General features: G+C 40.6%; 1 protein-coding gene across 1 annotated transcript in view; it reads right to left on the bottom strand.

The window, feature by feature from the left end:
- The window catches only part of col7a1l (collagen type VII alpha 1-like), a 75,419-nt gene extending 48,037 nt beyond the window's left edge, over positions 1-27,382 (bottom strand). The window contains exons 1-28 of the mRNA XM_063460588.1: positions 27,307-27,382; positions 23,658-23,838; positions 22,417-22,576; positions 21,035-21,128; positions 19,632-19,805; positions 19,197-19,360; positions 18,312-18,441; positions 18,110-18,226; positions 17,761-17,916; positions 17,353-17,469; positions 17,110-17,256; positions 16,895-17,014; positions 16,515-16,673; positions 9,508-9,621; positions 9,188-9,337; positions 8,547-8,684; positions 8,068-8,214; positions 6,733-6,852; positions 6,011-6,157; positions 5,185-5,475; positions 4,950-5,089; positions 4,403-4,526; positions 3,834-3,977; positions 3,542-3,729; positions 2,124-2,204; positions 2,010-2,027; positions 1,891-1,914; positions 1,657-1,722 (exon numbers count right to left, since the gene is read on the bottom strand). Of these exons, the coding sequence (XP_063316658.1) occupies positions 1,657-1,722; positions 1,891-1,914; positions 2,010-2,027; positions 2,124-2,204; positions 3,542-3,729; positions 3,834-3,977; positions 4,403-4,526; positions 4,950-5,089; positions 5,185-5,475; positions 6,011-6,157; positions 6,733-6,852; positions 8,068-8,214; positions 8,547-8,684; positions 9,188-9,337; positions 9,508-9,621; positions 16,515-16,673; positions 16,895-17,014; positions 17,110-17,256; positions 17,353-17,469; positions 17,761-17,916; positions 18,110-18,226; positions 18,312-18,441; positions 19,197-19,360; positions 19,632-19,805; positions 21,035-21,128; positions 22,417-22,576; positions 23,658-23,838; positions 27,307-27,382 (3,687 nt within the window). The remainder of the gene's footprint in view (positions 1-1,656; positions 1,723-1,890; positions 1,915-2,009; positions 2,028-2,123; positions 2,205-3,541; positions 3,730-3,833; positions 3,978-4,402; positions 4,527-4,949; positions 5,090-5,184; positions 5,476-6,010; positions 6,158-6,732; positions 6,853-8,067; positions 8,215-8,546; positions 8,685-9,187; positions 9,338-9,507; positions 9,622-16,514; positions 16,674-16,894; positions 17,015-17,109; positions 17,257-17,352; positions 17,470-17,760; positions 17,917-18,109; positions 18,227-18,311; positions 18,442-19,196; positions 19,361-19,631; positions 19,806-21,034; positions 21,129-22,416; positions 22,577-23,657; positions 23,839-27,306) is intronic.
- Between the last annotated feature and the right edge of the window lie 554 nt (positions 27,383-27,936).

The following is a 27,936-nucleotide window of genomic DNA, read 5'->3' as shown; positions in this document are numbered from 1 at the left end:
TCCACACATTTTTTCCAAATAAATAACTGCAAAGTGGGGTGTGCGTAATTATTCAGCCCCCTGAGTCAATACTTTGTAGAACCACCTTTTGCGGCAATTACAGCTGCCAGTCTTTTAGGGTATGTCTCTACAAGTTTTGCACATCTAGCGACTGAAATTCTAATTCTAATTCTAATTTAAAGCAGACTTAGGCTACAAAAAGATTTCCCAAGCCTTGAACATCCCACGGAGCACTGTTCAAGCGATCATTCAGAAAAGGAAGGAGTATGGCACAACTGTAAACCTACCAAAACAAGGCCGTCCACCTAAACTCACAGGCCGAACAAGAGGCCCATGGTGACTCTGGACGAGCTGCAGAGATCTACAGCTCAGGTGGGGGAATCTGTCCATAGGACAACTATTAGTCGTGCACTGCACAAAGTTGGTCTTTATGGAAGAGTGGCAAGAAGAAAGCCATTGTTAAAAGAAAACCAAAAGAAGTCCGGTTTGCAGTTTGCCACAAGCCATGTGGGGGACACAGCAAACATGTGGAAGAAGCTCCTCTGGTCAGATGAGACCAAAATGGAACTTTTTGGCCAAAATGCAAAACGCTATGTGTGGCAGAAAACTAATACTTCACATCACTCTGAACACACCATCCCCACTGTCAAATATGGTGGTGGCAGCATCATGCTCTGGGGGTGCTTCTCTTCAGCAGGGACAGGGAAGCTGGTCAGAGTTGATGGGAAGATGGATGGAGCCAAATACAGGGCAGTCTTGGAAGAAAACCTCTTGGAGTCTGCAAAAGACTTGAGACTGGGGCAGAGGTTCACCTTCCAGCAGGACAACGGCCCTAAACATAAAGCCAGGGCAACAATGGAATGGTTTAAAACAAAACATATCCATGTGTTAGAATGGCCCAGCCAAAGTCCAGATCTAAAACCAATCGAGAATCTGTGGCAAGATATGAAAACTGCTGTTCACAAACGCTGTCCATCTAATCTGACTGAGCTGGAGCTGTTTTGCAAAGAAGAATGGGCAAGGATTTCAGTCTCTAGATACCCTAAAAGACTGGCAGCTGTAATTGCAGCAAAAGGTGGTTCTACAAAGTATTGACTCAGGGGGCTGAATAATTACGCACACCCCACTTTGCAGTTATTTATTAGTAAAAAATGTTTGGAATGATGTATGATTTTCGTTCCACTTCTCACATGTACATCACTTTGTATTGGTCTTTCACGTGGAATTCCAATAAAATTGATTCATGTTTGTGGCTGTAATGTGACAAAATGTGGAAACGTTCAAGGGGGCCGAATACTTTTGCAAGCCACTGTATAGACTGAATTCAAAGAGGACAGTACACGGGAACTAATTTAATGCAAATGGTTTAAAAGATGAGGTCTTGAACTCTTACTTTCACATACTTTTGAAGCTGAAATGCTCTACAAACATCTTAATTCATGTTTTTGTTTACATGCAACTTTTGTTGCTATAACTATTTTGCTTGTTGTCAGTCATACTGCATGTGCTAGTATAAGGCAATAAAGGGCAGATGTTGAAGACAACAAAAAATAACTAAGGTATTTATGTGTAATGTGCACAAACAACCTTATTTTTATTTGTGTACATATATTCATGCACATACAGTTAACATACACTGTATGTGCTGATGCTTACCCTTTCTCCTTTCTCTCCTTTTGAAGATGTGAAAGGATCAAACTCCCCAGGGCTTTGTCTGAATCTCTACAACAACATTAATAATTGTTATTTTTAAAAGGTTTGGTTGATGATAAGTAAAAAAGTGTATCTGAATATACAAGGCAGAAGCGGGGCAGTGAAAAACTGAATAGAAGGGAGAATAAAGTATAAGCGTATTATTTAAAAGGCGCCATAAAGTAAGGACAAACATACCAGACCAAGACCCAAACTGTCTCCCTAAAAGAATAAAAGATTATCAAAAAATAAAGAAATAAGTTTATGAAATGTTACAGGAAAAAATGCATCAGTTTCGTCTGAGTCAAATAACTCACCTTTTCCCCTTTTTGGCCCTGAGAAAACAGAAAATTGACATGATTAATCACTGCAGAATAACAAGGTTTAACAACTGACGATTATGACTTTGCGGCAGAAAGAATCAAACAAACCTTCATGCACTGAGTTAGGCATGGACCCTCGGGCTTAAGCATCTCCTCTGGGTCATCAGTGGGGGTGTCTAGCTGAGCACCCTGAAAATGAAAAAAAAAATGAATGCATTACAAACTATTCAACTGACTTTTAAGTAGACTACAGAAGCAGAGAAGGCTCACTACAAAGCTTCTTTGAATTTGCTCTTCAAGATTAATTTGAATTCTTATTATGCAACACAAGGTTGTATAACAAATTTGAGATGTAGTCTGTTTGTGCTACCAAAAATTCTGAATGAATTATTCACTATTTGAGTCATAAAAGTAAAGCTACTGTTTGCAGTGAAGTGCAGGGGGGGTGAATCTCAGAGCTTCACACGTGTAGTCTTGTGGCCTGAAGAAAGAAACTTCAAAGTTTATTGGTTAGGCAGCAGACGTAGTACCAGTTGGTGAATTTTCCAGTTAGGACACTTTTTATGCTCATCGCTATAAGTGACTTAGTGACTTGGAAAGTTCTATCTGGGATATTGATTCAGAGAAATCTGAAACTGTTTATCTGCTGCACCTCAGCTCCACTGACAAAAAAAAAAAAAAAAGCAGGCGTGTCTGTCTTTGCCTCCTTTCTTCTAAAATCAAAAATCACCTGCTTATTTTTTTCCTTACAATGTGCAGTTGATTGTTCTCTGGCCACCACACCGCAAGATTGCTCATGTCCTCCGGATATGAATAAGAAAAATACATGTACATCCACACCAAAAGAGGGGCAGGTGCTGGGCCGACAACAAGCAAACAACAAAAGGAAAAAATCAACTGCTTGAACACTGCAAAGTTCCGTTTTTGCCTACTGATTGCACCAGGAAATCTATGACGTTTCTACCAAACCTGCTCATTTTTAGACAAAAAGTTTCAGTTTCATTATTGAATGTGAAGCTCAAATCAGCAGCATTCACAGAGGCTTTATTTATTATCAAGGTGTGTGAAGATGGGGGACAGTGGAACCAACTGCTGAGGATCTACGTGGACAGGCCTATTGTCTTTTATGAAGAACCAGCCTCTCAAAACACATCATCAGAATTGGGCTGAGTCTGCAGTCACGTCCTCCGGTCTGACGTCAAGTAAAGAATGGTGACGTTTTCTCGCCTGCAGAGCCTTTGTGTGCAAATTTAAAATTAACTGGATGCACCTCTGTGTAATGCATGGTCATTAGACACAAATAATCAGCTCCACAGGTGTTTTAGAAGATCCACCTACACATGCTCAAAGTGTGTTCACTTTACAGGCACAGTATAAAAGCTGTCCCAATACAACAAAATCTCCTACAACACATACGTGTATGTATCTCTTATGGACAAAGATTTCCTCAATTTACAGTCATATATTTATATTAGTTCCTTACAGACAGACAAGCAATACCTTTGCTGTATTTTTTTTTACCTCACCTCATCTTGTAGTTTGAACTCTGTGACGAGTTCGTCACTACAGAGGCTTCTGATAAATTCTCTCTCCACGGAGGGAAAATCATCAAAAATTGGTGAATAGAAGATGTTTTTGTAGCTGGTGGGAGCCGCAATTTTATTCAGTTCTTCACGATCTGCATTCGAAACTCCAACTGCCAGGACGCTGACCCCTATAGAGACACAATCGTAACATGATAACTGAATATTTTAGTTTAAACTTTTAATGAGTGAAAAATCCGTTCACATGTTTTGAACAGTTTATATTATAACTCACCCAAGGCGCGGGCAATTCTGGAGGGCGGCACCACATTGTCCTGGGCCTTGCCATCTGTAAACAAAACCAGAACATGGGGTACATCCTGCCTCATCCCATAAGCCTCCTGGAACAGTTCTTGCAGAACATAGCTGATGCCTTTTCCTGAGGAACAAACGAACAAAAACAACAACAAAAAAGTTTTAAGAGGAAGTAATATGACTTTTGGTTAAATTCTGGTAGATTATTTTTGCTAGTTTTCCAGCACTGTAATGAGATTCTTCAGCCATGTTATTATTTGTGGTCTTGGACCATATGAATTCTTGTATCATCTCACTGATTCAACAACTTTTTTCTTTCTTTTTTTTTACACAAAATTCAATTTGCCCATGCACAAGAAAAGATCATCTCATATGACACTAACTACGTCAGCAGTGAGTGCGCAGGCTTTTGGTAACAGAACAGTGTGACCCCTGTTAAAAAGGCTACAGTTTTCAATACAGGAAATAGTAAAAGAGGCTCCTGGCCCACTGAAAACAGCTGGTAAACTGAGACAAAGCATGGTGCACATCTGTGTGAGTATCACCAACCGGTTTTGGTGTTGCCCCCTCCATAACGCAGCGCTCTGAGAGCCCTGAGCACAGAGTTTCTGTCTTTGAAGTCATTAAGGCGGAATTCAATGCGAGGCTCATCGCTGTAATGAACCACAGCTATCTGAAAGAAGATTGAGAGAGTGAGAAAATGCACATCATCATAACATCAATATAAAGGATTTTTAGATCACAGCTGAGTGTGATGAAACTTCATTCTTCAAAACGAAGATCATAAGAACTATATATTTGCTTGTGCTAGCCTCCTTGGCTGACAAAAAAAATGGCATTATGCCATGCTTCTCCTTTCTGCCAATGTTTGAGTCTGATTCAGCCCATTTGGTGGAGAAGAGCACATTATGTTACTGCTAATGGTCTAAGCCTGCACATGAGACTCACCTTCCGGGCAGCTATTATGACTCAAAAACTGCAATCGAGTCCAATTTGTAATTGTCTAAACAGACTCACAGCCAAAGTGATGAAATTAAACACCTGAAAGTTATATCTTCAGCACAGTACAAAGAAAAGTTTTTATTGAGCAACTGACCTGCGTGCCCTGTGAACCAATTACGGGGAAGTATGTAGCCACTCGAAATATGAAGTCTTTCATCTTCCTAAAGTTGTCAGTGCCAATGCTCGACGACTCATCCACCAAGAATACTATATCTGCTTTGGTCTTACCGCACACTGGACAGAAACAGGACAGAAAACAGTTTAAACTAAAAATACGCTACATATTATTTAACATGAGGGAAAAAAATATAAGAGAATATCTAAAATACCTGGTTGTGGTGGTGTTTTTTTCTCTGTCACTCTACTCAGTGTGGTCAATCGAAAGGACGTGACTGCTCCTGCCTTGCCCTCAGTGACACTTGGCTGAACGTGGGGCTTCTTGGTTGTTAAGGACTCAGTTGGAAGCACAACATCAGGGTGCCAGGTGGTCCTCATGGGTGATTGAGCAGTGGTTGTGTTGATGATAGAGGCAGTCTGGGAGTCCCCAGTGATAGGTGGGGAATGGGGGGGCACTGTAGGTGGCACAGGCTGGACTGTTAACGCTGGGCGAGCTGGTCCCACTGTGATACACAGAACCATAACAAATAAATCAAACGCTTGAGGTCTCTGGAGTCAAACAGAGTCTTTGCTGGAACAACAAATGGGATTGCAAAGGAAGCAATAAAACACAGCTACAGCATTCTTCAGTTTAGGTTTTCAGCTTGTACCAGTCTTAGGAAAAAGCTACTGTAGGTGTTCACTGAATATTAACAAACATAACAGCTGACAAAAGAAAGCTAAGAAAGATGTATTTATGCATGGGTAGTCAGACAAATAGGTTCAACATTTTAAAGCATTCATGAAGTTTAGAATAAGAGCATGGCATGAGAGATGTAGTGCTAAATAGCTTAACACTTAGCTAAGATAGCATTTCTTTTCTTCAGGAAGTTAATTTTAGCTTTGTCAATTTTATGCTTACAAAAATAAAAATACACACACAGTATAGTGTTATGTGACTGTAGGTATTATAGCCTGATCAGTGGATGTATTAAAGTAAACAGAAGGATCTGAAGTGTATGTCTGTCATTCAGTCAAACAACTTGGAGAGAGTCTTACATATTCTCTGATACATGGTGCTTATAGGCCCCTCCACTTCTCCATACAAAGGTCTGATGGTGAAAAGATATGTTCTGCCATACAAGAGATCACTGATCTTATAGTAGGTGAATCCAGGGCCAAGGATTTCTGTTTTTGTGTCAAACACTGAAAAAAACATACAAAGAAAACATGGTGTTGCAAAGTGATCACTTGTGACAGTACGGTTTCAAGAAATAAGAAATAGGAAAATAAATCTTTATACTAAAATGGATTTGAGCGTATAAAAAGGAAAGCAAACAGTATTTTTTAATAACCTGGAAAATAACGTGTCAAATCTACAAGTAACAATGATATATCTGAACATCTGGTGACAAATTACATGTACGGAGATTCTGTCAATATTACTTTAGGAATTTTGTTAATAAGATTTTTCACCTTATTAACATACCCTTTTTAACAAAAGGGTGCTTATGTTGCCACTTTATTCACAAAAGACATCTCATGGTTAAAACACTTTGAAATCTCTAAACAATTATTCCTGGCATGCTGGGATACTTGTGTTTTATTCAGGCAAATATTGCCTTTTCAGACCAAGACCTGTTAAATAAAAGAATGTTTATGGCAGGTCTCATTATGCAGTGTAATATAATTTACATAATATGTAATTCATCTCTGGAGCCTAAAAGAAAGTTGCATGAATTATAAGAAGGTGCTTTATCAAGTTGTGGTTCCTTACGGACCTGAGATGTGCCTCCAGGAGAGGCGATATCCTGAGGCGCCAGCTACGCGTGTCCAGTTCAGAACAGTACTGTTGTCTGTTGTATTCAAAGCAGCAAATCCTTCTACTTTTGGAAGATCCACTGAAACACACAAAATAGCTCTGATGAATAATGAAATAAAGAAACAAGTGACATTAGGTGGATTTATTAAATCATACAACCTAATGAATATAAACTTTAACATTCCCAGTATTAGGTGCATATATGTACATAAAAGGTTTTTTTGCATCCGCCACATTAGATTTTAAATTAGGCCATCAATATGTGATTGAAGTGCAAACTTTCAGCTTTAACTCAAGAGGTTTGACAAAAGTTTTGAATTAATTGTCCCTGAGATACAACCATTTTTAAACATAGTGATTTTAAGAGGCTCAAAGTAATTGAACAAGCAGTTTCATAGCCTCTGATAAAAGATTTTGAGTTGACTAAAAGTGTTTAACTTGCATTTTGGTAGCTGCTCATTGGAACTTTTAATAGGGCTTTGGAACGTGATGTCACTGGAGGGGGCCTGGTCACGATTTTTGGTCGAGCCGCCATGTTAGTAGGCCAAACAAAGGGCTACAGGAGCGAAAGCACATGGAAACATCAGCTATGGCTTTTTCCAAGTACCGTCTCTTGGTGTCCAGGCGCAATCGGTCTCGATACAGTCCTTTGACTTTTGAGCTGATTTTAAGCATGGTTCTGGCAGTCGTCCTTCCAACACAGTGTGTTTGTTTAGATTCGTGGCCTTCTAACATGGTGCCGCGATCCCACAATGCACTGCGGCGTGACATCTACTCCAAAGCCCTATACGAGGTCCATAGAAGTGTTGATGCAAGTGAAGGACGATGTGTCTACTTGAGAGATAGCAAAAAGTTTAGTGGCCAAATCAGTAATCTGCACTGACGGACTCAGTAACACCAAAAGGCCACACAGAACACAACTAATATGGATGAACTCAAGCTTTTTTTTTTGCTCAAACTGCAATCTTTTCAGTTATGAAATACAAAAACTGAAGGCCCATAAATAATGTGCAACTGAAGGTGTCTGTAGTAAAGGCAAGAGGAAGCAAAGCATTTGGTGATATCTATGTAGTGTAGACTTCAGGCATTGACTGCAAAGAATTTTTAGAAGTACTGAAAAACAAACCTTACATTTAAGTTGATGTTGTCCAATTACTTTTAAATCTACTAAATTCTAAGCCACCGTAGTAGCATTTACACATAATCTGTTTAAGGAAACTGGTGAAACATATATTACTGTATATTTCCCTGAAACTCAGACTGTTCCCTACTACCAGGGCCAGGCAGGACTCACAGGTACGTGCTGTGACCAGGACAGCGCTTCCTTCCCTGCTGCCCACCATGGAGGACACCTGGATCTTGTAAGCTGAGCTCTCTCGCAGGTTGCGGATGGTGTAGGAAGCAAAATCAGCTGATACCACATGGGACTTCTCATCACCCCCTAGTGCACGGAATAATTAAATCCAGCATGAAAGTGTCAAACAACCGTGTTTGCAGTCATTTACGGATGAAACTGTTATACAATGAGCCACAAGAGTCTAAACTGAGGAGTGGTAACTCATTATGCTGCTAGATGCTGTAATTGGAAAATACTGCAAATATCCAAGACATGCTTAATATTTCCATCAACCCGAGTGAAAATGTTTTTTTCTCAGCTTCTCTGATCCAGAGATGTAAATGCAGTTTTAATTCTACTGTATATTATGTCTACTTGTTCATAGCCTGAGGCGTTAGAATACATATTTGGGTGGTTTTATTTATGTGGTTTCTTACCAAGAAATGGGATCCAAGAGATTTTGTATCCAGAAGCCCCTGGTGCTTTTTTCCAAGATAGTGTGAAGGAATTTACTCCAATGTCCTCAACCTTCACCTCCCTCACTGCCTGGATTGGATCTGACTCTGACACTGCAGCTAAGCATAACATAACATGACCACAGGAGATTTCAATCCAAGTTTTATACCATAAAGCTGTGACAATTTTTTTTTTCACATCACAATGCATTAAGGACCCAGAAATCAGAAAATATGCGATTAAAATCTCTGAACAATTTGCTGATGTGACTTTACTTACCCCTCCCTATCATTTTACAGTGTAATAAACTTAGCACTTGGAGCTCGGAGTAACACTCTGACAGTGACAGTGATAGAATGATAGCAGCCCTGCTGACTTGGACTCAGTGACACATACTACAAGTGACAGCAACAGGAACTGTGGTTAAAACGGGAAGACCAAAGTACATGACATGTCAGTCAAACACCGACACTTACGAGGGTTTATGTGGCACAGATTGGAGAACTTTGCTGTACCCTTCCCATTTAATTACGATGGGGGCACAGCTGCACAGAGCCATTTTAGATCTAAAGATGGCTCATGATAAATTCAAAGTCACTGAGACTTCACATATGTTTTGTACCTGTGAGCTGAGATAAGGAGATTTCTGGTCCCTCTGAGTTGCCATACACTGCACAGATGGTGACTGTGTAGGTAGACTGTGGATTCAGGTCTTTGAGACGATGGAAGAGGATGCTACGATCCAGGTACTGGACTTGGGGTTTGCTATTATCTGCAAGCATCAGACAAAAAAACAAAACACAAATTATCTATCTATCTATCTATCTATCTATCTATCTGTTATAAAGATAATGTATGGTAAACAGAGGGTCTTTAATCGGGCTGGCATGCTGGCATGCTTTAAAATGGTGTAATGGGAAGGAATAGGTATAAATATATTACCTGTTTTCCATGAGAGTTTGTACTCGGTGGCTCCAACGATGGGACTCCACGCCACATCTATAGTGGTGCTTGTGTAGGATGTCACCTTGAAGTTAGAGACATAACCCAAAGGAGCTGAAAAAATGAAAGAAAAAACATCAAGGACTGATCTTATAAATACCCTGTTTCATGTAAAAAAGATGAATCACAAATCTTTGGCGTTTTTGATTTCCTCATCGTGACTTTTTTTCTTAAAGCCCATCTTGGAAGTTGCTGAAAGTCTGCTGATCACTAAATGCACTGCTCACTTCAATGTCAGGACACCAATTCGTTGGGTGTGGTTACACATGTAACAGAGGTCAGTGATGATGTGTGTGGTCATGGTTAATACAAACAAACAAAAAAGTCTGTTTAGCATGTAGTGTTACCCCCAAAATTCATTGTGCATTGCACACTGAATTCAATTCTCTCCTCATGAACCATTTACATATCAAAATTTCCTATCAAGGTTTCAAGGTTTGCTTGCATTCATGTTTATAAGGTTTAATGTTTAGTTTTTAATATTTTTTGTCCCAGGCATTGTTGGCTTGATAGTGAAAGCTTGATATAAGTGTTCTGGGATATCAGTGGAATGATGTGACATCATTATTCGGCTTGAGTATTATGTCACCTGTGTGCATGCACCCACAACAGACAAAACAGAGAACCAATAATGGGAACAGCTCCACAGCTCTACTGCTTATAGACTGTGCAAGCTGGCATATCCGAGTACTTTCAGTAATACAGAGAAGTTTGAAAAACTATTTAGCTTTCTAGTTTCAGTCATGAAAAAAACCCTTTTAGACTTTAAGAGAAGTGACAGAAGTAGGAACTGTGGTTGAAATGGAGTCATTCCTATGCCCCAAGCAAGGGCGTCGATTTGGCATGGACGGAAGGGACACGTCCCCACCAATATCCAGCGATTACTGAATTGTCCCCACCAATAATTTGATCTCTTCGAGTAAAGAAAAACAAACCCGATAGAAAGAAAAAGAAAAAAAACCCCGATCTGTCAACGTCTCATTCACCCAGCGGTGCAGAAAGAGTTAAATTACGTTCTCTACCTCATGTGACAAATATGGCCAATGTGATTGGCTGTGCCTTTCAGGGAGCTCTGTTTAGTTTTAGCAGCGGCAAGCCTGCGCTGCGAGAACCTGCAAGGAGGAGAGGAGGACGGCAGCAAAAGAACCTGGATATAAGAAAGTATTTTTCAAAGAAACCTGTAAGTCACTTAAAGTCAAGTTCACTCATAAACTGTGTCCGTCATAATAACGTTACAGGCTATGCTAGGCTTTGGCCCACATCAGTCTAAAATTGTATGTAACCATAAATAACGTGTTTTGGAAACTAACTGCACAACAGGCAGCACTATTAGTTATCTCAGTCTCAGAGCAGCATTTCTAATTTTGATTGAAACTGTCAGAGAAAACGGCAGCCTCGAGCAAGCCAGGATATTAGTTTACAGAGGCCGTTAAAATTATATGTTTAACGTTAAAATGTTGGTGACACAATAATTTCATCCTAATAGTGTTGACATATTCATAGGGTTCATTTTTGAGACAAAATATCATGAGGTAGTCGTGATTTTGCAAATATTTCAACTTGTAGTGCAGTTTGCACAAATTGTTTTAAAAATGCACTCACCCTACAAACATTACTGATGAGTCAAGATCTGCACAAAGTGACAGAAACACTGAAGCAGCTACACATTTTATTCTTATTGTCATGTATGTCCTATTTGTCAGATGACAGAAGAACCAACACAAAGCTCAGAGAGTAACGGTGATACAAGATCTCAGGTGAAATTGGATGATGACTTGTTGGTTCATGACTGTATTTGAAGCACATGTGTGACTGCATGTATGTGGAGTGTCTCACTGTTATTTATCAGGTGACAGAGGCAGCTCTGCCATGTTGTAGCTCAGACAGTGGTGAAGAGGCGAGGTCACAGGTGACTGACTGATGTTTTGGTGCTATAGATTAACTAGTATTTATTAACATGACAATTGTTAGGCTGCTGATGTAAATTGATTCATTAGTGTATATTTGACAAAGAATCTGAATTGACATGTCTCACTTTTTATATGGCACAAATCAATGTGTTATTTTATCAGGTGGCAATATGTCCTAGTGCAGTCAGAGGGGAGGAGCCAGGGCCAAAGGTAAGGCACATCAAGCACATAATAATAAATTTAATCTGAGGATTAAACGCATGTACTGAGGCTGAAAGAAGCTTCAGTGCTCTCAGAAGACTAAAAACATGGCTAAGGTTAACAATGACTCAAATGAGATTAAACAATGCTGCTGTATGCCATGTTCACCAGGAGAGACTGGACAGTATAGATGTAAAACAAATATGCCAGCAGTTTATCTCAGTTAACAAGAGGAGAAGGCATGCGTTTGGCTCCTTCACATACTGGACATTGAGTTGTTGTGTGGGGCACCAGTAGTCCACGTCTGTTGCTGTAACAGTAGTTCATGTTTAGAATAAAAAATCCCAGCTCACTGATTTGATCGGGGCAACAGTGCCTAAAATGTTGCATGATTTTGCTGAGAGATCTTTTACATTGTGGTAATCTTAGATGAGTAGTTTTATGGACAAAAACCACGAGGTCATTCAGTGTTCCCTTAGTGCTAATGTATAAGAGATGTTGGTGTACTATAACTGAAGTAATGTTGTTAGGTCCTTAAAGTCATATTCTTTTATTGTCATGACTGTATTTGAAGCTATTTTTATTTTTGTATGATACCTGATTTATATGGAATATAGCTGAAGTAAACTAAAGCCTAAAATACTTAGTCATTTGTTTAATAGTAATTTAACATTATATAATTAACATATAAAACTATGAATTGTGATTTTTAAATGGTTTAAAAGCATGTAGAATTGCATATGTAGGCAAGTATATTTCTCCTCTTTTTTTATTAAGAAGCAAAAACAAAAAGGAAAAAAAAAAGAAAGAAACAGGGCAGGGTTCCGTGGTTGAATCATCCATCCCCACCAATGCCAGAACCAAATCTACGCCCTTGGCCCCAAGGGTCCTATGTTCCTGAGCTCTAAAAAGCACATAATGGGAAGCTGGAAAAATGCATATTTTCCAGCTAACTAAGCACCTAATGTGACTTATGACTTATGGGCTATTGTGGGTACACGTCAAAAAGTTCTATAGAGTGTTACCCAGTGTTTTTGTATGTGTGTGTCTGCAATAGAATGGTAAGGCAATATTGAACTGAGGGAACATAGCACCATAAGAACATAGATATACTCCTGTTACAATGGCCACATGCCAGTCAAACAAAACCAGATCTCTTTCTCTCGCCATTATACTTACTGAATGACTGAGATGACACTGCACAGAGGAACAAGACAACTAGAGGTCAGATTTCATTGACAACAGCCAGTAAATATCCTGGGAATCTGCTCCAGTGAGTGTGGAACACAATTTAAAAAAAAAAAAAAAAAAAAAAAAAATATATATATATATATATATATATATATATATATATATATATATATATATATATATATATATATATATATATATATATATATATATATATATATATATATATATATATATATATATATACATATATATACATATATATATATATATATATATATATATATATATATATATATACATATATATAAAAACACCCATCTCGCCCCTGCGGGCGGTTTATCCTTCAAGCTCGGGTCCTCTACCAGAGGCCTGGGAGCTTGAGGGTCCTGCGCAGTATCTTAGCTGTTCCCAGGACTGCGCTCTTCTGGACAGAGATCTCCGATGTTGTTCCCGGGATCTGCTGGAGCCACTCGCCTAGCTTGGGAGTCACCGCACCTAGTGCTCCGATTACCACGGGGACCACCGTTACCTTCACCCTCCACATCCTCTCAAGCTCTTCTCTGAGCCCTTGGTATTTCTCCAGCTTCTCGTGTTCCTTCTTCCTGATATTGCTGTCATTCGGAACCGCTACATCGATCACTACAGCCGTCTTCTTCTGTTTGTCTACCACCACTATGTCCGGTTGGTTAGCCACCACCATTTTGTCCGTCTGTATCTGGAAGTCCCACAGGATCTTAGCTCGGTCATTCTCCACCACCCTTGGGGGCGTCTCCCATTTTGACCTCGGGACTTCCAGGTTATACTCGGCACAGATGTTCCTGTACACTATGCCGGCCACTTGGTTATGGCGTTCCATGTATGCCTTGCCTGCTAGCATCTTGCACCCTGCTGTTATGTGCTGGATTGTCTCTGGGGCATCTTTACACAGCCTGCACCTGGGGTCTTGCCTGGTGTGATAGACCCCAGCCTCTATGGATCTTGTACTCAGAGCTTGTTCTTGTGCTGCCATGATTAGTGCCTCTGTGCTGTCTTTCAGTCCAGCTTTGTCCAGCCACTGGTAGGATTTCTGGATATCAGCCACCTCCTCTATCTGCCGGTGGTACATACCGTGCAGGGGCCTGTCCTTCCATGATGGTTCCTCGCCTTCCTCCTCTTTCTTGGGTTTCTGCTGCCTGAGGTATTCACTGAGCACGCTGTCAGTTGGGGCCATCTTCGTGATGTATTCGTGGATGCTTCTTGTCTCATCCTGGACTGTGGTGCTGACACTCACCAGTCCCCGGCCTCCTTCTTTCCGCTTAGCGTACAGCCTCAGGGTGCTGGACTTGGGGTGAAACCCTCCATGCATGGTCAGGAGCTTTCTTGTCTTTATGTCACTGGCTTCTATCTCCTCCTTTGGCCAGCCTATTACCCCAGCAGGGTACCTGATCACGGGCAGGGCATGGGTGTTGATGGCCCGGATCTTGTTCTTACCGTTCAGCTGACTCCTCAGGACTTGCCTGACCCTCTGCAGGTACTTGGTGGTTGCAGCTTTCCTAGCGGCCTCTTCATGGTTCCCATTTGCCTGCGGGATCCCCAGGTACTTGTAACTGTCCTCTATGTCTGCAATGTTGCCTTCTGGTAGTTCAATCCCCTCAGTTCTGACTACCTTCCCTCTCTTTGTTACCATCCGACTACACTTCTCCAGTCCGAACGACATTCCAATGTCATTGCTGTATAGCCTGGTAGTGTGGATCAGTGAATCGATGTCTCGTTCACTCTTGGCATACAGCTTGATGTCATCCATGTACAGGAGGTGGCTGACAACCGCTCCGTTTCGTAGTCGGTATCCGTAGCCAGTCTTGTTAATGATCTCACTGAGGGGGTTCAGGCCTATGCAGAACAGCAGTGGGGACAGAGCATCTCCTTGGTAGATCCCGCACTTGATGGAGACTTGTGCTATGGGCTTGGAGTTGGCCTCTAGTGTTGTACGCCACATCCCCATTGAGTTCCTGATGAAGGCTCTTAGGGTCCTGTTGATCTTGTACAATTCTAGGCATTCCCGTATCCAGCTGTGGGGCATTGAGTCATAGGCCTTCTTGTAATCAATCCAGGCTGTGCACAGGTTGGTCAGTCTGGTCTTGCAGTCTCGGCTGACTGTCCTGTCTACCAGTAGCTGGTGTTTTGCGCCTCTGGTATTCTTGCCAATCCCTTTCTGTGCCCCGCTCATGTGTTGACCCATGTGCCTGTTCATCTTAGCCGATATGATGCCTGACAGGAGCTTCCATGTAGTACTGAGGCAGGTTATTGGTCGGTAGTTGGATGGGACCGGTCCCTTCTTGGGGTCCTTGGGGATCAGGACCGTCCGACCTTCGGTTAGCCATTCCGGGTGTCTCTCATTAACTAGCAGCTGGTTCATTTGTGCTGCCAGACGCTCGTGGAGTGCAGTCAGCTTCTTCAGCCAGTAGGCATGAACCATGTCGGGCCGTGGTGCTGTCCAACTCTTCATACTGGAGACCCTTTCTTGGATGTCTGCCACTGTGATGGTTACTGGACCCTGTTCAGGGAGGTCGCTATGGTCTGCCCTCAGATCCACTAGCCACTGAGCATTGCCATTATGGGTTGCATCCTTCTCCCATATGCTCTTCCAGTATTGCTCCGTCTCCAGCCTTGGTGGTGCTGTTCTCTTATTGTTCCCTTGCCACTGAGAGTACACCTTTGCTGGTTCTGTGGAGAACAGCTGGTTTATTCTCCTGCCTTCTATCTCTCTGGTGTACCTTCTCAAGCGGCTGGCCAAGGCTGTGAGTCTTTGCTTGGCAGTTTCCAAGGCCTCAGGTATGGACAGCTTGCTGTATTTCTTATGCACCTTCTTTGTCACGCCTTTCTGCAACTCCGTTAGTTGGCTAACCTCCCTTCGTGCTACTTTGATCTTGCCCTCTAGCCTCCTTCTCCATGGAGGGTACTGCCCCTTGTGGCTGTTCAACTTGTAGCCAAGCATCTCACTGATCACTGCTGCCGTATTGTAGATCAGCTTGTTAGTGTCGGTAATCGTGGTTGTAGGTATCATCCGTAGTGCTGCATTACCATCATCTAGCAGACCTTCTGAGGGTACTTCACGTAATCTTGGTAACTGGCTACGGGGGATCCAGGTTTCAAGCTTGGCCATGATCCTGTCTTTCAGGTCAGTTCCTCTCGCACTCAACGATCCTTCTCCTATCGCACTTGGGGCTATGTACCCAATCTCGGGTGGGGGTGATGATATCTCCCCCCTGACCTGGCATCCTGACTCCTCCTTGCCGTAGCATTTATGTTGTACCTCGTCAATCTCTAGCTGTGAGAGCAGTCCCTTCTTTGGAATGTTGGAACACTGAGCTACTAGTTGTTTCGCCGTCATTGTGGATGTTGGGTATCGAAGAATCCATAGGTCCCTCATCCTATTCATGTATATATATATATATATATATATATATATATATATATATATATATATATATATATATATATATATATATATATATATATATATACATTACATCTATACTTCCTTTTAATAAACACTAAAACTACACCCAAAAGTTTTCTGGAAAAAAAAGTCTACTTTTTCTACTGAAAAAAATGGCTTATTCCTACATTTGAATATGATGTCTGGTGAACAAGGTTACTTACAAGTTCTGAAGGTGGCAGCAATGCCAGGTCCAACCGCAGCGCCAAACAGCACATAAAGAGTCAGGACATACTCCGTATCATGGGCTACATTTTTCAGCTGGTACTGTGTAGTGCTGCTGTTCAGAGCCAATTGCCTGGGACGATCCCGACCAACAAACTCTAGAAATAATATTAACATTACAGTTAGTCTGTTATTCCTCAGTGACTTCAAACTTTCACTTCATATCAGAGGCAAATATCCTCCTTCTTTCCCTGTATTTCATCGCAAGCTACTGGCATGTTGCTATGGTTAAAGTGTCCATTGAAAAAATAACTGAGTTGAGAATATCTGCAAAAAACAAGGGTAAACAGCAACAGACAATAGTGACTGAATAAATCACCTGGGGTGGGTCTCCATGCCAATCTGTATCCTGTAGCCCCCGGGACACTGTTCCATGAGATGACTGCAGTACTTGTGCTCACAGCAGATACTTTCAGAGTCTGTACTGAACTACTTTCCACTGACAGAAAGAGAGATATAGTGAAAGACAAAGAGGACTGTTATGCATCTTATCTACTGCTTTGGTGCAGTTTTATTTTGCAAATTTTTAATTACATGTCTTGACTTTCGCAGTGGTGATAGGCCCCTCAATGTCTCCAAAGATGGGGTTGATGGTGATGGTGTACTCAGAGCCTGTGTGGAGGCCCTGTATCATGTAGAAGTTAAAATTGTCCCCGAGGTTTATGTTTTCTATGTGGCCTTCTACAAGATATAATTTGACATTTAAGCAAAGAGATGTATTAAATGAAATATTTAGCATTTTAGCTGTTTCGCTAGAAAGTTACTTAACCACGATACCTGTAGATGCCCATGTCAAACGGTATCCTGTAGCACCTTTAACTGATGCCCACCTTGCTTGAACGGTGTCTGTGGTGGCATTTTGGACCAGAAACTGATGAACTGGCACCAACTTCACTATTAAACACATCCCACACACACATGCAAAGGTAAATTTAGGTAAATTATACACAATGACATGACAGAGTAGAGAATAGTCTGCTTGCTAATATTTTTTACTAAAACAATACCACCCTGCTGTGGAAATATTGTGGTACTGCACTTTAATATTTGCTCTTGGGTGTTGTTTGAAGAGACATTTAAAGCAGTTAATAAACTGCTTCCAGTGTGCCACAGCGTGCTCTCTGGCTTTCCTGTTTATGTAAATGAACATAATGATGGGGTTTTGAGCCAAGCTAATAAACTTACATGTCTTCCCCACTACTGAAACCGGTTTACTTGGTCCTTCGGGGTACACAGCATAAATACTGACAGTGTACTTCTTATCCTCCTCCAGACTGTCAATCACATGAGAGGAAATGTCTCTGGGAAGCAGCTGCTCATAAATGAATCCTGGTCTGTTGGCTGGAGAACAATCATAAATGCACAAGAAATAATACTTAAAAAAAACCCTCTATTAGAACCCATTACAGCTTTCTTTCAACAAACCCCTCTGGAAACAAAGTTAACATCTAGTATGTTTAAATTAATTGACTACATGTTTTTCCACTGGTGTGCAGTAAAATAAATAAAAACAAATGCACTTATGTCAGCATACATCTCGGGATGAAGATCTTGAATCCATTTAGCTTCCCTTGAGGGGGTGTCCAGCCGAGGCGCAGGGAGAACAGGCCTTCCTCAATAACACGGAAGTTTGAAACTTCGGGCAAAGGCGCTGAAAGACAGACACCTGTTGCTCAGGGAAAGATGACAGCATACAATTAAAAATAGAGACACTAGGTGCATGAGCAGACACTCACTCGTCTTTGCTTTGATTGTCGCAGAGTCTCCTATGAGGCCTGGGTACATGGCGTAGACGGTGAGGGAATAGTCGGTTTTGGGACTCAGCTCTGTCACCATGGCTGTGCTCACATCTGCCTTCAGATCCATCTGTTACATACACAGACAGCAGAGCAAAAGGATCTGAGTGTGTGTATGTTTGAGTGTGTATGTTGTGTTTCCCTGAGACATAAAGTGGAAGACAGAATGATGTTTAGAAGAAGATGATTGATTAAGAGGAAGAATGATCAAGTCAGAGCAGAAGATAAACATACCTGGAGGCTCTGCAATGGAACAGAGAGATATTTTTGGGAAGTACGCTTACATAAATATCCTGCTGTTTTTGCCTTTATTGCTTCAATTTCATTTATATATCTAACTCTAAAAACCACTGACATCTTTACAGTTTGTTTAGACTTTTGTCCACGATAATTAAATTAGGTTTTATGTTGTGCTTTATAACATAATGCAGAATCTAGGCAGAAACAAAGAAGCACTGATATCATTGAAATGACTGCTCATGTTGATTGCATTTGTAAATGTTTCACCGAGTTTGGAGTGTTACACAATGACTGCAGGAGAGATAAATCTCACTGAAATAGGTCCACTACTTAGACTGATCACAGAGGTGAGTTGCTGTTGTCAGCTGTTTTAACTTTTAATATGAGAAGTTCATGTAATCGATGTGTTTTGAAGAGGAATTCCATGGAGAGTGAGGTGATTAATCAGCAGTAAAAAGAACTGAGATGTCCAACTAATTCATGAATGAAATGCTTTACTGTCTATGAAAGTCAGTATGATGACATATTGCATGCTCTAGCTCAACAATAATACAACAGTGACCTTATCTATGGACAATTCCTCACCTGCCTCTGCTGCACAGGAAGGAGTTGTCCCTCCGAACTCAATGGAGTGACCAGGAGGCGATATCCGGTGACATCACCCGTGGCCTGGCTCCACGTCAGTCTAAGAGAACTGTGGGCCAGTTCGCTAACCTGAAGGTCTCTGGGACCCACCACACGTTCCTCGCCTACGATTAAAAGTAAGTGTAGAAAGAGTGATGAGACAGACGGGATGAGGAGCGGAACATGGAGCAGAAAATATGCAAGTTGATGTAAAATATGTCTACAAGATAGATTATGTTAGCAAAGAAGCTGCAGAGTACAGTGAAATAAAAGAACGTTATTATTCATTTTTATTATACCTTTCAAGTGCGAGAGTGTAATACAATTCGTCAATATGAAAATGCAAACAGCTGTCAGTGAGAAGGCAGCTTTTTCAGCATATTACGAAGAACTTACTAGGCTGGGAAGTTTTCACAGGGCGTGGGGGTTCAGAGGCAGTGAGGCACACTCTGCGGGACAGTTTGGGGAGGATGGTGTCCATGGTAGAGAAATCAGTGACCGGCAATAGATGCTCGGCATGTGGCTCCGACACAACCCTCCTAAGCTCTGCCTCATCAACCCCCGTGAGGCCTGGTTTTCAGTATAAACAAGAAGATAATGAAATAAAGTGTGGGACACATTATAAACAGCAATGGTACTCGTTATATTCTTGTGTTTGCCACAAGAAATGTTTCATAACCAATTCAAGATGATAAACAAAAAAAATGTGCACATATGACAAGATTTTTTAAAGGTATTTATTTGCAAATTTTTGATTATGTGGAAGTTTACTCGATTAATGCACACTGTGTGGATATTAAATGGTTTTGTTTGTATTTTTTCTTATCTCCACCAGGGGGAGGTGTTGCATTTTGACTGATTCAATATGAAAAGCGCCAATATACACATATATTTTACATATAAATAACCACAGTCATTCAATTTCTGGAACGAATCTCAGTTTGTGCAAGTGGGCCCTAAATGCCAAGGCATGAAATATTTAAGCTTTCCTAATGCACAAAAAGAAAACCACTGGGAGATTTTTGCATTTTGCAACTCTGAATAAGTTGTCTACAGTATGAAATTTGCACATAAACAACATTAATGTGCATGTTGATTTCTTACGAGGTCTAAGGCTGCATAGAGCAGGGAGGCGCTGACATAATTAAATTTATGCTTTCCAGGCTGCTCTAGCTCTACAGGTAATATTGGCTTTGCATTAGCGGTCAAGATTCATGTCGAGCTGCCACGCGGTGGTGATGAACGAGAGGAGCAGGTTTCGGTGTCAGTGGTGCAGCCGGGGGTGGGTGGGTTGGGAAGGCACAGAATTGCCTAATGAAAAATGACTGCGATTAGCACACCATTGGCTAATGAGCAGTAATTATTGCACCGCTGCAGGCTGTGAGGAGTAAGTTGTGGGCTTGTGTGCTTATGCCTGTCAGTAGGGGAAAAAGGGCAAGGTACTGTATGTGCAAGTAAACTTGGTGGTAAGCGGTAGTGTGCATTCATAAGGAGGGAGAAAGATGATGCAACACTATCAGAAAGTGTGCCTTTACATACAAAGCACAGAAGCTGGATCGATCAGTTATCCTTATACACACACACCTGTGTATACATACAGAAGCATGAGTGCGCTCAGGTACTCAGAAACAAGACTCCTACACACAAATACCCACACTGAATCCAATGAATTCAAATGTACAGGACATGAATTTCTAACTGCAAACACTGCAGATAAGCGGGCAGAGCTTGGATAAAATCTGAAGGGCTGCTGCAGTGGGGATGTTGAAAGAATTCACAATAGCAACTTCCACACTCACCTACTGCAAAGACAGTAATTCCATTGTCTGCTACTGCTCTGACTGCAGCATTGACCTCGTCGTCTGACTGTCCATTTGTGATCAAAACAGCTACCTGCACAGGACACAAAATGGCATATGTAAAGAAAAGAAAATAATGTGAAGATCTGCTAATTCTTGATAAATGAATGCATAATATAAAGCTAGTAAAATGTATTATATTTAAACACATACGGGTCATTTTCAGCTGCTCTCTTTCAACCTTTGTTTTTACAACTATTGTTGCCATCACTGGAGGCTTAAATCAAGCCTCCAAACAACATTTGTTTGTGTTAAAAGAGCATCCATGCAAACAGTACCATTCTCATGAAAGCCTCCAAAGCCTTTTGATACGGTTTAGCACATAATTGAAAACATAATTAAATAAATCAGACCCAAACTCAAAGTGGAATTCAAGGATGCAGGCTTGCAGCTGAGTCTAATAATTTCCCCATTAAGGAAAATTTTCTCAGTTCACTCAAAGTTCACCCCTCAGTCAGTGAGGAAGGGAGGTGGAAAGCATCCACGAGAGAATGTAGTTGGTGCTTTGCATGCTGTACAATTCAATATATCAGCCTAATCCTCAATTCTCCACCTTCCCATATCCAGTGTGCTGTAGCAAGATGATTCACACATGCACACAGAGATAGAGAAATGATTAGAATGCTAACCAGCTGTGTTATACTGTGACTACACTACAGTATTAGACTGTCAGGGAAATGTGTCTGATAGAAAAGGAGAGTTGTGGGAAAGAAAGTGTATCTGGATATTTGACAAGGAACTTCTGAGACAAGTTGGTGAATGTGGCATTTTTGTTAGGATCCAAGAAATGCACCAAGTCCAATTTAACACTTGTTTTTTTAAGGTCATTGGCATAAACCAAGTTGAGTCACTGTGGATGACCATCTGTTGGATGTTTAGCAGTCACGCCTTATCTCCATCTGATAATCGATGAAAATCTGTGGTGGAAAATGTATTTCCTTTATCTTTTATTTTTCCTCCAAAGCACCAGAGAAAGCAAAACAAATCCTGTTCCCTGTTGCACCTTTCAAATATTATCAATTTGTATTCTCAGCATATAACACGATGGTTTAATCAGATTCACAGCAGTGTGAGAATGGTAAACCTGTTTATTTGTTTTTTCCACATGTCCTGTGGAGTGGAAATATAGATTCCTGACTAGTCATTTCCTTTCACACAGGGCAGAAACAGACAGTACATGCATGTTTCTGCAGCATGGGTAGTAATCTCAAATCAATAATTTCCCCAAAGCTTGTGAAACAGCATGTTGTCAAAAATTACCAAGATTTAAATTTCTCTTTTTCAGTGTATAACAATCCACCTCGCTGTGTAAAGCAGCGTACCTTCGAGGCAGAATCCCGCCTGATGACGGGGCTGAAAACAGAGTCGACCAGAAACTGGAGTGCCATGCCGGTCCTCCTGGATCCACCCTCATAGGGAAGGTCTTTGATGGCTCTGAGTACCTCCTCAAGGGAACTGTAGTCTGTCAAAGCAATCCGCATCCTGCATGGACATAGAAGCACAAAACTGGATCAGATAGAAACATTTTTCCACATTAGACTACACAACTTTGACATAAATGCAAAGGACCAAGACTCCTATAATTGAGTTGATTGTTTAAAAATCCAACTTCCAACTGACATTTTTTAAAAACAAAAGCCCAATAAATTAAAACAAAATGCAAAATAAAACTTTGTTCTTACCTTTGATATATTCAAAGTGATTTTTTTTCAGCGTTTAAGGAGTACGGCTGGTATTTTTAGAAATATTTATTATTAATAATAATAATAATAATAATAATAATAATAATAATAATAATAATAATAATGGTTTGCTGTGGTATCTGGCTCCAAAGTCTTTACAACAGATCCATGAAGTCCTTTAAGTTGTGAGGTAAGGTCTCCATGGATCAGACTTGTTTCCCACAGATGCTCAATAGAATTGAGATCTGGGGAATTTGGAGGCCAAGTCAATACCTCAAACTCAAGCTCAGTTTCTAATTCTCATGAGCCCATTGATGGTGCTTTCACCAGTGGAGAGGTTTCAAGCATGGACATGCAGCCACCACGAAGGATTGTGTATTCTGTCACCTTTCCATCAGAACCAGCAATAACTCCTTCAGCTATAGTAGCTCTTCTGTTGGATCAGACAACACAGGCTAGCCTTTGCTCCCCTAGTGCATCAGTGATCCTGTTGCTGGTTCACCGGTGTTCCTTCCCCAGACCACCTTTGATAGATACCAACCACTACAAACTAGAAATAGCCCAGAAGAGCTGCAGACAACCCAGTTGTCTAGCCACCAATATCTATTTCTTGACAAACTTGCTCAAATCCTTACCCTTGCCCATTTCTCCTTCTTGTAACAAATCAAACACATCAACTTTCGAGGACAAAAGGTTCATGTGCTCCCTAGTATATCCCACTAGATACTGGAGCCATAATGTAGAGATGATCAGTGTTATTTACATCTCCTGTCAGTGGTCATAGAAAGTGATCATGTAGAAAAGACAGCTGAATCAGATTTATGCCAAGCTACCACAAAGGTTTGTGCGATGTGCCAAGCTCAGGACTGACTTCTTTCTACCTTGGAACATCTCCAAAGACAGTGACTCCAAAACGGACCCCATCAGCTCCGACCACACTGTCCTGAAAGGAGGAGATGATGGCTGAGATGAAGTCTTTGACTCTGGAAAAGTCTTTATGACCCACACTCCAGGACTCATCCACCAGAAACACTATGTCGGCCTGAACCACTGTCCTGCATGCTAAGGAAAGAAGAAAAGATTAATTAATATGTGTAAAATGGTAGCATATACATGAAGCATGGAAAGACACAATAAGATATAGTTTAAGAAGATTCAAGAATTAAAAAGAAATGCACTAATACTAATACGTAGCTATTATTCCATTACCTAGCCAGTAACTTCAAAAAAGGTGAAACTTCTATATATTTATATACTCTCTATATCGTTTTTTGTAATTTTATGGCTCGTGGATTGTGATGGTGAATTGCTAGAGTTCTCCAAATTCTAATTCTACATAAATACCCAAAAGTTCCTGAAAGCTATGCTGCCTACAGATTGGTAGAAACTGCCATCAACCACTTAAATGGCAATTTACACCGCGGTTTACTGACACATATCGTTTGGTTACCAGGGTAACATCGGTTCTCTGAAAACCGACTGAGAAAACCAAGTGAGGTTTTAAAGAGAACTCACTTTTTTTTTTAATTTACTTAACTAATATTGCCCTCATTTGAGCTCATTAACTAAATGTTTTAATCTATTATCTATCACTATCAGTGCTATTTTAATAACTTTTAGTATTATAAATTGCCCAAGCCATATTTGAATATTTTATCCTTTACTTAAAAATGCAATCTATCATTTTCAGCTAATGAGTTTGTAGTGTTTGCTGCATTTTTCAAATTAGTTTTTGTTTTTTTGTTGTTTTTTTTTGCTGGTTTCAAGACTAGAATAAGACATTTTATCAAAATGTAATTTCTAATGTTTTTTTCTCCATTACATTTATCTTTAAGGGTTTCCCTCTGAAACCTCAAAAACACTAATTTAGCCTCCTGCTACTTTAGACCTCTTTAATTCCTACACTGACCACCAGATAGCAGTCTTGTTCCACCTTGCTGAGGGGATTCCTTTCATTTGCTTCTGTCATGCAGCCAGAGCCTCACACAAATCCTTATGAATTTTTAATGAGACACAAGTGAGCCAAAGAGACTATCAATATTCTGAGCACTCCAGCAATAAAACTTTAGTACAGCGATGAGAAACGCTTAGAATAATAAGGTAAACACACCCAAAATCAGGGTCAGTACCCTTGCCCAAGCAAACAAACGCATTTAACATAAGAATCTGCTGGGTTTGATGGGATTTAGATGCTTTTTTGAGTGAACTGGTGCACTGAATACGCAAGTGCACCGACACATATTCACATGCACAATCTGCTGTGTCTGCAAACACCTTGTAAGTCAATATTCTGGTATTGCATATGCAATAAACCAAAGTGACAACAGCATTGATTAGGCTAGTGAATAGGAGATAGGCGCAACTGATTGTTCTGTAAGTGATAAGCGATTCTCTGCTGTCTTCTATTTCATTATCAAGCTTTCTCTCCTCTATTATCTCGCCCTTCTTCCTTTGGCTGCAATCCCAGGATTCACTGGGGGTGACATATGTCTTCAGCCCATAGCGGCCTAACATTATGTTCCTCCTCACACACCTATACATTTCTGGCCATACACCAAGGAAACAAAATATCCCCGGGAATAGCATTTTGGAGGCCTCTCAAGCGCTATTATCTTTGGAAGCTGTAGTATCATATATTCAGCAACAGCAGATCTATTAGCGATGACTCATTGATGCACTTTCAAGAGATAAAACAATGTTCATACTTTCCGGTCCGAGTTGTGCCTCATAAAAGCAACTACCTACCCTATAATAAACATGTGGCCTTTCCATTTACTGAATGCATTTCACACTTGAAGGATTTTAGTAAACGCACATAAAATGTTGTGAAGACTGAGCGAAGAAGCAGCTGGAGGCTGGTGTCTGTCAGACAGACACAGACTGGGATGGAAAACAAGATCAATTATCCAGAAGTTCGTCTGTCTAGGCTGGCAGGTGACATCGACATGCCCAGGATAAGGACACAAAACATGCTGAGGGATTAGGAATGGTTTTCTTGAAGGTTATCTATGTTGATATCTCAAAGGTTGAATACACCTTGGTGTTGGACCACCACTGATTTCCACATTAGATGTAGCCCAGTGGCTTGCGCATATGCTGCAGAAAATTCTGCCAAGAAAGAAAAAGCCTCAGAAAAATTGATGCATTACTCCAATCACCTCTGACAAGATTAAGACATGAGATCATAAGATGTAACCCATCAGAGAGCACACATCAATAAAAATGCAATTAACAATAACATGTATTGTGCTACAAAATAATCGTTAAGAACATAGGTGAGAACAGGAAGTAGTTGCTCAATAAAGCCTATTATAAGCCTAAGGGCCCTTTGCTTTCTCGGGCTATCAGTCATTGTGGCAGCACGGCAGTATTTTTGTCTTGGTCTCCACCAACTACTGAGATTAAAATAGGATTTTTTATATTACATTTTCCCAATGAGTCAGTTGCTAATTTTTTAGTGCATGCTGTTTGCTGTTGGGCAGGTATGCACAGTGAGTTTGTCATAGCTTATTTAATGAGAACAGCTGCTTACTGCTGCAGAAAAGACAGCTGGCAAAAGTGGCTCAAACTGCTTCTCTCAGTAAGTTTGTGGGATGTAAATCACTGAGTTAAAAGAGGCTACAAAGCTCTAATGATGCTGAAAAGTTGGGTTAAAGTTATCTGATTGTTTCTCACAATGAGCAGCTTCCATACATTATTGCTTATTTGTTGCTTGTATACGATGAGATTATTTAATGACAATTATACAAACCTATTTCTGTAAACCTATTTCCTATGTTTTATGAAACACAGGACCTTAAGAACAATGTTGGGTTAACATTTAAAACTATAATTAATCAACAGTAGGAGCACCTGCATAGGAAGCACAGCTTTTAATGTATTCTTGGGCTATTTATAACCTTCCATAATTCTGCCTAACAACTTTACCAATCACCTTCTGCCAATCACAATCCAAGTGGAGGAAATCTAACTTTTGATTGGCTCGTTGACCTTTTGGTGACATCCAATAGCACCTGAGGCTGGAGTACTGTATCTAGGGGGATGGGTTTGACAGCGTAGCTGACAGAGTGCTGTACTGTACATGAGGGCAGCAGATGTTTAAATTCCCTGACTAGACACAGTCTGGAGAGAAACTGTAGCTGGGCTAGTGTCTGCCCCATGTACCAATCCAGGTGTGGAAATTTAATGATGGAGCACTCGCACAGACTCTATTCATTGAGCACCTGCCCTTTCCTTGGCCTGATCATCCAACCTGTCTAATTTATAGATTTGTGCACCAAGCTAACAATCGGACACGTGGCTGTGACTCAGAATAATACGTACCTAACTCTTTTTTCACAGACAGAAAATGAAATGGAGAAAAAGACTGCAAACATGAGTCACTGAGTTAAATAAATCAATCATCAAGTAACTGAGGGGGTGGAAAAAGTAAGGAGGAAAGTTAATGTGCTATAGGAGAAAGGAAATTTCACGCAAATTAATAAATTCTGTAAGCATGCGGTACACAGGTTTATAAATGTCACGACTTACCTTCAGCTTGCGCTGCAACACTTTGATGAGTCAGATAAAGGGACAGTAGAAAGATGCACACAGAAGAGTGACCCATACTCTTCCTCAACTTCTTCCTTCAGTCACCTTCTCCTCCTCCCCAGTTCCTCTCTTCACAAATGCAGTTCCTAAATTGCACTTCACAGTCATCAATTCCACCTTTTCTTTTCTCCTATCTGAAAAATATGCAAAAGAACAACGAGAAGAAAAAAGTAATTACAGGCCCTCAAAGATAAAAACATCATCAGCCTTTTTTTTTCATTTGTGAAGGAGTTGGAACTCTTCCACAGAAGTCAAGCTTTTGGTGTTTGCTAAGAGTATTTTTTTTTTAATTACAGTAATACACAAAGAAGAGTTTAACAGTGTAGTTCTGCTGTACTCAAGAGACTTGTAGACATGTAACAATGACTGACTGGCATACTAATCAAATAAATAGGTCTGGGTTAGAAACTTTCATGTCATATTATTCATGAACTCGGATGTCTTCTTATACACTTCCATGTCCTTAATAAGTGCATAATGTGTTTGATAATTATTATATGTCCAGGTGCAGACAGGAGCCTCCCTGCAAACACTTTTATAACAAATTCCACTGACGCCAAGGAAATTAAA

Source organism: Pelmatolapia mariae, linkage group LG17 (genome assembly GCF_036321145.2).
Source record: "Pelmatolapia mariae isolate MD_Pm_ZW linkage group LG17, Pm_UMD_F_2, whole genome shotgun sequence".
In the NCBI taxonomy this organism is placed as follows: Eukaryota; Metazoa; Chordata; class Actinopteri; order Cichliformes; family Cichlidae; genus Pelmatolapia; species Pelmatolapia mariae.
This window is presented reverse-complemented; position numbering and strand designations above follow the sequence as displayed.